The 8584-nt window shown below is 43.3% G+C and overlaps 1 protein-coding gene across 1 annotated transcript; it reads right to left on the reverse strand.

Moving 5' to 3' along the window:
* Nucleotides 1–737: 737 nt before the first annotated feature.
* On the reverse strand, nucleotides 738–8354 carry LOC110528023 (ERBB receptor feedback inhibitor 1). Its single transcript, XM_021609801.3, has 4 exons — nucleotides 8081–8354; nucleotides 5094–5294; nucleotides 4385–4467; nucleotides 738–3939 (listed from the first exon to the last, which is right to left on the reverse strand). The coding sequence occupies exons 2-4, from the start codon at nucleotides 5243–5245 to the stop codon at nucleotides 2807–2809; spliced, it is 1368 nt and encodes a 455-aa protein (XP_021465476.2). The 5' UTR covers nucleotides 5246–5294; nucleotides 8081–8354; the 3' UTR covers nucleotides 738–2806.
* Nucleotides 8355–8584: the final 230 nt, after the last annotated feature.

Raw genomic sequence — 8584 nt, forward strand, 5'->3', positions numbered from 1 at the left:
ATTTTTTGGGTTACTACATGATTCCATATGTGTTATTTCATAGTTTTGATGTCTTATTCTAAAATGTAGAAAATAGTAAAAAATTAAGAAAAACCCTTGAATGAGTAGGTGTGTCCAAACTTTTGACTGGTACTGTACAGTTAAGTATTATTTGCAGTTGTCACTATGACAATGAACATACGGAATGGTCTTGTATTACCACCTTATTAATAGGCCTAAAGCATGAAGTGGGATGCATTGATCAGTTGATTGACAGGTGTACTGTAGAATGATAAACAAAAACCTTCCTCTAGTGTGGATTCTTGACCATTTGGGTCAAGTCTGGACTCACTAACTAATAATTTCAGTCCTTCTGCTCTGTGTTTAGCGGCCTTATAAATGATTGACTGCACTGACAAATATTTTCAAATAAAATAACTCTTCCAGTCATCATTCAAGCTCTGGACTCCCACAGTGAAACATGAAGCACCGAAGACCTGAGCCACCAGGACACCTAGCCTCGGAGTTGCTCAACAGGTAGCCAGGGGGGAAAAGAGTCATTCTTTCAACCAGGAAGGGGAAGGTAATGTATACCTGTCTGTCTAAGAAACTCTGCTTTGTGTTTGGACTGCAGCCAGCTGTAATGAGGCGCTGCATGAGGGTGTGGGTGGGGGTGATAAAACAGGCCCAACAACAGCTGAATCAGAGTTCATCTCACACCATTCAACACATGCAACTAACAGAATACAGAAGACCGATTCATAAATAAGTCATTTTATTTTCTCCTTTAAAGACTGATACATTGATCAACTATTCACAATGACAACTGGAATTATGTTAAATACTGTGACACAGCATACAGTTCTTTACTCCCAGTGCATTTGTTTCACCACAGCAGATCATGTAAATTCTCAATGAACTAAAGTCTTCATTTGATTTCATTGTTTCCGATAAGACATGGGAATAGGTTAAGGTTAAATAACAGCGTACAATGTAAACAATTTCTTATACATTAAATATAAAAAAATGGCCTCTTCTAGGTTTTTTCACTTTGCCCTGGAGGGAAAATGTACTGAAGTGACCATTTGACTTTAGAGCTAATCTGATATGGATTGGAACACGGTGTTTTATATCCAGGATTACTTCCACACACTTGCTACATTTACTATGTCATCACGATGGATCTTGAATAATCTATAACAATAAAATCTATATTGTTGCCTGGCCGCCAGCAGCCAAAGTCTCTGGACTACACCCACTGTAGTCACGTCAGGCAGGAATGCACAAGCAGAACAGGAAAGTCTGTGTCAGGTAGGTAAGCCCCACACAGTCTGCATAATATAGGTCTATGTTATCACGTGTGCCCAACATCTCTGTGATCCATGATCACTTGTGTATATATAATGTTGTGTTTAAAATTCTAAAACGTGGTATATTGACTGAGTAAAGTAGTGGTTTGATTGTCATAAGGGATTAAGAAATATTTGGCAATGTTTCAGTTATTTATTCTTCAATTCTAATTATTTTAGGATTACAGTCCACAAAATGTTGGGTAATATATTGATTTGTTTTTTTTACCTTTATTTAACCAGGCAAGTTAGTTAAGAACAAATTGTTATTTTCAATGATAACCCACTGTTCCTAGGCTAACTGCCTGTTCAGGGGCAGAACGACAGAGGTCAGCTCGGGGGTTTGAACTTGCAACCTTCCGGTTACTAGTCCAACACTCTAACCACTAGGCTACCCTGTATTCTGAGGGGGGGTTGTGTTGAAGGCAGTTAGTTCCACACATTGACTCACTGCTTGACCAACAACTGAGCTCCCCACACAGTTTGAGACAATTCAGTTGAGAAAAGCATACATTCACATATGTTCAACAAAAGAACTCCAGAGAATGAAAGTAATATAGGGGTTAGGGAGGATACACTTTGCAACCATGTATTTGGAAGCAGTGATGAAAAACAGGCAGAGAACAGTAACAAATATTGTTAACCTAATTTTCTACAATATGGTAGAAAAGTCACACAAAAACAGCAGAGAAAACAAACTTGCACCACGTACACACATGCGTAACAAAGTATAATCTGCACTAGACATCCCACTGGATACATGCAGACCAATATTCCACAGCCCCCACTGGTACAGAGTTGTACATCCAGTGAGGGAAACATAGAAACACACTGCCATCCATAAACATAGTGGTCTGATTAAGACTGAAATATCAACAAGGCAGGACATGTGCATTCCTATTTTCATGCTTATACAAAATAGGAGTTAGGGTGGGGAATCCTTCATTTAAAGTGTTTAAATACATTGGGATCTTTAGACTTCATAGATGCAACACAAGATAATAATTGCTTTACTGACCCTTTGTCCCTAAGTTGAGACACATAAGCAATATCAAAACACAATATACAACTCACAAAATGTCCTCTACCTGTGAGACACACAACACTGAGAACATGGAGGCACAAGTCCTGCTTATACCCTAAAACTGAACCACTGTATCAGCAAAACATTTACATAATGTACTGACAAATCATATTAAAAAAATAATCACTCTAAAATGGTTAAATATCACCCCCCCCCCCCCCAAACACACACAACGTTTAGCTCATGTGTTTTGATTGCAATTCCAAATGTCCCAGTAACTCAAAATGGTATATCAAAACCCCTACGTTTTTAGAATACTGAGGTAAAACTACCAACGTCGTCAGTGTCAAAGCAGCAGTAAACGTTTGAAGGCTTCAGTGTCCTGAGGCACTTTGTGCCCAGAGGTTGTTTGCTTGTGTCCAGTGGAGGCCTTCCCTAACTTGTCTCCTCCAGCTCAAACTAAATCCACCTGTGCTTTCCTCCTGGTCTGACAATCCCACTCTGGGTCTGAAGCCCCTCTACTGCGACCTGCCGGGTAGTCCATATCCCGGATGAACTTCTCCAAGTAAGGTTTGTCTAGGTAGGCAGGCCTCTGAGGAAGCAAGAAGTAGTGTGTGGTGCTGGCCTTCATGCCGTTCTCCATGACCGGCAGGATGCAGGGAGACCCCTCGCTGTTCTGCCTCTGTAAACCTCGCCTCACGTACTTAGGGTCTGGGGCAAAGCTCTGCGTGGGAGGCATAACACCGTTGAGGTATGAGGGGAGGCTCTTGGGGCTTGGGGTACGGGAGCTGCCTTGAGACAACAAAGGGTCCCTTGGGGGAACCTTCGGGGGCTTGTCCTCATCACTGTAGGCCCCAGAGGACACCTCAGCTGACCAGCGGCGGTAGTCTGCAGTCTTGATGGGCCGTGGGGGGATGGGCACGCGGGGGGGCACCTCTGGTTTGTCCATGCCCTGAGTGTGGCGGTGGTGACAGGGCATGCGCAGCGACGTGGGCTTGTTGAAGGAGCCAGCAGGCCCGGAATGAGAGCGCCGCAGCTTCCTCTGGGCTCGGTCCTGCTGTCTGGGATACAGTGGTTGCTCCAATGGCTGTTGCTCTACCTGCTCCAATCTTTGTTGTTGCTCCTGTTGTCGCTGCTGTGCCTGTATCCGCTGCTGCGCCTGCCGTTCCTGTGGTCTCTGCTGCCCCACTGGCCCCTCAAAGTAGGCATAGTTAATCTGTCCACAGTGCCTGAAACTCCTGCGGCTGGGGGCTCCGTAGCGGGAGGCAGAGGGTTTAGGGGGACACTGCTCAGGAACCAAGCAACGGCTGTCATCTGAACTGGTGAAGAACTCCACCTCATTGTCCATGGCCTGGTCAGGGGAAAGGTCTCCCCGCCCAGGGAGAGGGGGCAGGGGCTTGGCCCCCCGGCTAGGTGTGTGTGGGGGGCTGCAGCGTTCGTACACAGACAACCTCTGGAAGGATGGGACCACCTGGTCATCCTCAGCAGGGCTAGGGGTGGAGGGCTCAGCGCTGGATGACAGGGACAGATGGGTGGGACGGGACTTCTTTGAGGGTAACCGCTGTGCACCAGGGCTATGTTTCTGTCCTGTAGAGGTAGAGAGGAGAGAAGGTGGTTAGAAAACCAATTAGATATCAATTTTGACATTTGGTAATGACCAGAGAACAATTACAACCTTGGTACATCACTAATTAACTTTCGCCAGGCTCCCTAGGTTAGAAGTTTCCTGAAAGAGTGGAGGTCAGAGGCACACCGCAATTACTTGAAAGCAGTTCTCCTCTCAGGGTTTTGTTAAACATTCCCCAGGATATATTTAGAGCAGGCCAGGCCCTTGGCAGCCATTCTGGCTTTCTAATCTTATAGAAACAGGAAAACCTCCCAGTAAACATTGACCAGTTGGCTCAGAGGCATAGTATTAAATCCCTCCTTGTAAGGCTGTGTAGAAGGCAGAGGGCAAAAGGAAGGATTGTGGGTGTAAGTGGTGGTTGGTAACATAGAAATAGATTCTACAGTGGCTGGGTCCAGTACTCACTCTCAGAATTGAGCGATGGTGGCACCTGCTGCTGAAATTGAAAGTTGTATTCCGTGGGTGCTGCATCCATACTGAAGTACAAACTGTAAAATGAAATGACGCACATTGTTTAGTAATTGTCCAATCTGCATGTAGTTAAAATAATTCCAACCATCCCTGCAGGAATACCCTTGGTAAAATATTAACTGTAATAAAAATCATATTCTAGTAACAGGGGACAGACGTGAGCAGGGTTGGGTAGGCTACTTTCTAAACGTTATTGTTACATTTACTAGTTACCTGTCCAGAATTGCAATCAGTAACATATCTTTTGGATTACCCAAACTGAGTAACAGATTACTTTCAGTTACTTTTGGATGACTTTCCCTTTAGAGGCATTAGAAGATAAAGGATCCATCAAACACTTTGGTGTGTCATCATAGTGGTCACTGACTTGTAGTCAGACTTGCTCAGGTTTAACAAACTTAAGATTATTTTCAATGCAGGATTGAATGTCATTGAGAAAACAGAAAGGTGTCAATGTATTTTTTTGCAACTACCCTTTTTTAATTGAAAAGTAAGCCAATAGGTAATCTAGTTTCAAAAGTATCTGTAATCTGATTATAATATTTTTTGCTGGTAACGTAACTGATAAGATGTAATGTAATGAGATTACATGTAACTGAATACATGTCGTTAGTTACTCCAACCCAGCATGCAGCAGACTTACTTGTCCAGCTCATGGTGGTGGCTCCATGAGGGCTTGGCTCCAGCCATGCTGAGACAGTGACTAGCCCGCAGGAAGGGGCTGTCTGTGGGTAAACAGATCTCCTGGGCAGTCAGGCCCGCTGTGGACATACTCCAGGCACAATCGAGTCGCATCAAAGCCAGGAAACGCTTGGCTAGCCCCGGCTGGCTGCTACTGCTGGACCTGTAACACAGCCAAGAGACAGGAACATGAGTGAAAGTGAACAGGGTTCGAGGCAGGAGACAGTTATAAAAGTACGGTTAGATATGATCTATTTTGCTCATTGACAAATTTCCACCAACATGAGACACAATCCTCTGACGACGAGTGTCCTCTGGTGTTGTATTTTGCATGGAATAGCGGAACCTAAAAGCTTTCTCCATGTAGTAGAAAGAAATCCTGACGGGAGCCCCAAAAGATGTCCCTCCTTTCTTTTTTCCAGAGCTGTTAGCCTTCCCTCTCTCACTAATTAAAGAGCTGTGGCCTTGTGCCTCACACTCCAGTAGTGGTTTTTAAAAAGAACACGGAGAAACATTATCCTTGGCTCCTCTGGCTGTGGAATGACAAATGTTCAGGTTGATGGGACCTTAAAAGACACTTGTGCCCCTACACACCCTCAGGACAGAGAGCGCCATGTCACACAATGCTCTGTTTAGTTGCTACAGACAACATGTACATGCTACACACAGTACAGACAAACTACAAAAACAATACTCATTTTCTCACACTGAGGAAACAGACCACAAAAGAGGAACACCGCTAGTGACATGAATGTTCTTGTTAATAAACATACCACAGGTATAATGTGTTTCGATGATGTGGCTAGAACGCCTTGCAAGACTTTTAGAAGCATGTCTACTCACAGAAAATGTCTCAGCATCATGTAATAATGATGTCTAGCCTGAACAGCAATTTACAGTTGGTTCAAAAAACTGCAGCATCGAAATACGACATGATAAGCCTTTTAATAATAGATCATTACTACATGCACTATACCCATTGGCTTTAAGTAAAGTGTTAAGTCCTTCATACTGGATCTTATGTCAGTTAGAAACAAAATGGCTGAGTTGTAAACTAAACCCAAAACACTGACAGTGTCTTTATACAACAGCAGTGTTGATTGCGCCGCAGTAGGCAGGTATAGTTGACTGCAGATCTCTTTTAGACAGGACTGTTCCTGTAACCAGAGATATGCCTGGTGTTGCAAGCACTCCCCATGTCAGATGGCCTGGATGTTCCTGGCATGTCTAATGTGTGTCAGGGCTGAGTTAACAATGCAAGCATGGATCAGGAGGAGGAAATCAAGTCACATCTGTGGAACAAATAATTGTGATACTTTGTTTTACAGATGTGCCAAAATCCTGGCGTATCTGATTTCACATACCCTGCAAAGTAGTCTTTTGCTTTCTTGATGTGCTCATTTAAATGGCGCTGTTTGGTACAGCAGCACATTAAGTAATGTTCCAATGTAGTCCGTCTTCAGGAGAATATTCATCCCAGGCCAGACTAGTAATAGCCAGTAATTGTCATGCCTACATGACACCCTGACATTTTTTGTATGGACCATAGACATGTGACATTCATTTTAATTAGGAGCCTGTGGCCAGAAGAGGGGAGTGAATGCATCCCACCATAGCCCCCGTCTTCCTTTGAGTAGAGTTGTAACATGTGGGCTAGACCTGACCTGGGGGGGAGGGGGGGGTCATCTCTGCTCAAACGTTGGAGACCACTTCACAGAAGTCTATACCATGTAAAGCAGTTCATCCACTGTGTTCTGCATTGTATCAACAAATGCATGGCCAGAACAATATAGTCTATATCTATCTTCAATCACTAATCATCAGGATGTGAGAACACACCATGGCAGGTCTAGAGAATGGATAGATTGACGTGTTGTCCAGACTGCTAGTCATTCAGAAACAAAGTTCTGGAACCACAGAATGCCCGGGATGTCAGCTCGGGCAAAATTGTCCACCATGGCATCTCTCCATCCCTTGCCTAGGGCCCTGGATTCGGAGGTGATAGGAAGCAACTTGATCCTCAATAATGAACACCTAGGGGCTTGCACTTCCTCTGGCAAGAGGTGCAAAAATAGTTACAGGCAGCAGTTAACCATAGTCTACATGGAGTGCATTTAGAGGCAACAGGATTAAACAAATGGGTAGTTAGAGAAAATAATGAATAGGAACGTTGCAGGCAATTTTTTTCAGAGAACATAGTTTTTTGTTGTGGGAAGACATGTGGTAATCACATTTGTGATGATGACAATCTGACCATCTCTATTTGACATGCATAGCCTACCAGCAAAACACCAAGACCTAGAGCTCAGCAGTCACTCCAGGCCAAGAGGTCTGGTGTTACATACACACCATGTAGATACACACCAACAATATTAACCCCTTATCACCTTTTTCCTCGCAATGTACTACTTTTGCTCTATGTAATTGGGTGCCATTTCGAACATACCTTACTATAGCTCGTGACACATTGGGCACAGCAACACGTTTAAGTTCACACCCCACCTATAACACCCCTGCAGCGGTTTCCGAGCAACCATACTCGCTCTACCTGTGCTACAAGCAAACAGCGCGCACACCCCATCGCTATACAGGATCGATTGTAAGAGCTTTCCAAGGTGACTCACTCCATAATATACGTTTCCCGATCTCAAATAAGGATCCATCTTATCTTCATTCTTATGCCATTAAAAATGTTAATGTTTACCATACAAGGAGAACAACTTGTTCCAACTTTAAATTGCTTACTGTTTAACATATTGACTTAAGTATGAGAGGCATAATGATAGCGATATTAAATATAATATAAAGATATACCAGGGGGATACAATGTATGACACAATGTATCGGCTGGAATATAAGAGGGAATGAATCAATCACTGCTGTCGTCATCAACACACCAAAAAATTATAATAGCTACATGTCACGTCAAACCAAGTTTTTAGAGCTCACCTTACAACCTCGCAGTTTTCACATCCGCTGTCACTTCTCCAACCGTTGAGAATCCTCTATTGTCGACAGTTCTAGCTCCCCTGTTTTGCTGTAGACATTAGTTGGGCCAATCTAGAAGCTTCAGTCTTCTATGACACTGAGCCGAAATAAAGGACAGCACATTTTCCACTATAACTACTGTGTTCTGGGAGAGTTCTCAATACTGTTGTTGTGAGCGATGTTCTTTTAAGCTCCACCACACAACACAAGAACACTCTGGCTCCGCCTTTCACTCAGCTCTTAAAGACATAGCTTTCAATTTAAAGGCTTGTACACACAGCACCTGCAGTAGTAAACTACATTCATGAATATTTTATGGTTTCACTTTACATTAATAATGTATACTTAAAAGGATTTATAGGGGGTTATATGTGTTTTACAGGCTACACTAGGAGTAATTTACAGATATTTTATGAAGATGTAGTAAACATTGGTAAACAGTTGGTAAACATTGGTAAACAGTTG

Source organism: Oncorhynchus mykiss, chromosome 7, assembly GCF_057628025.1.
Source record: "Oncorhynchus mykiss isolate SJ-2025 chromosome 7, ASM5762802v1, whole genome shotgun sequence".
Taxonomy (NCBI): Eukaryota; Metazoa; Chordata; class Actinopteri; order Salmoniformes; family Salmonidae; genus Oncorhynchus; species Oncorhynchus mykiss.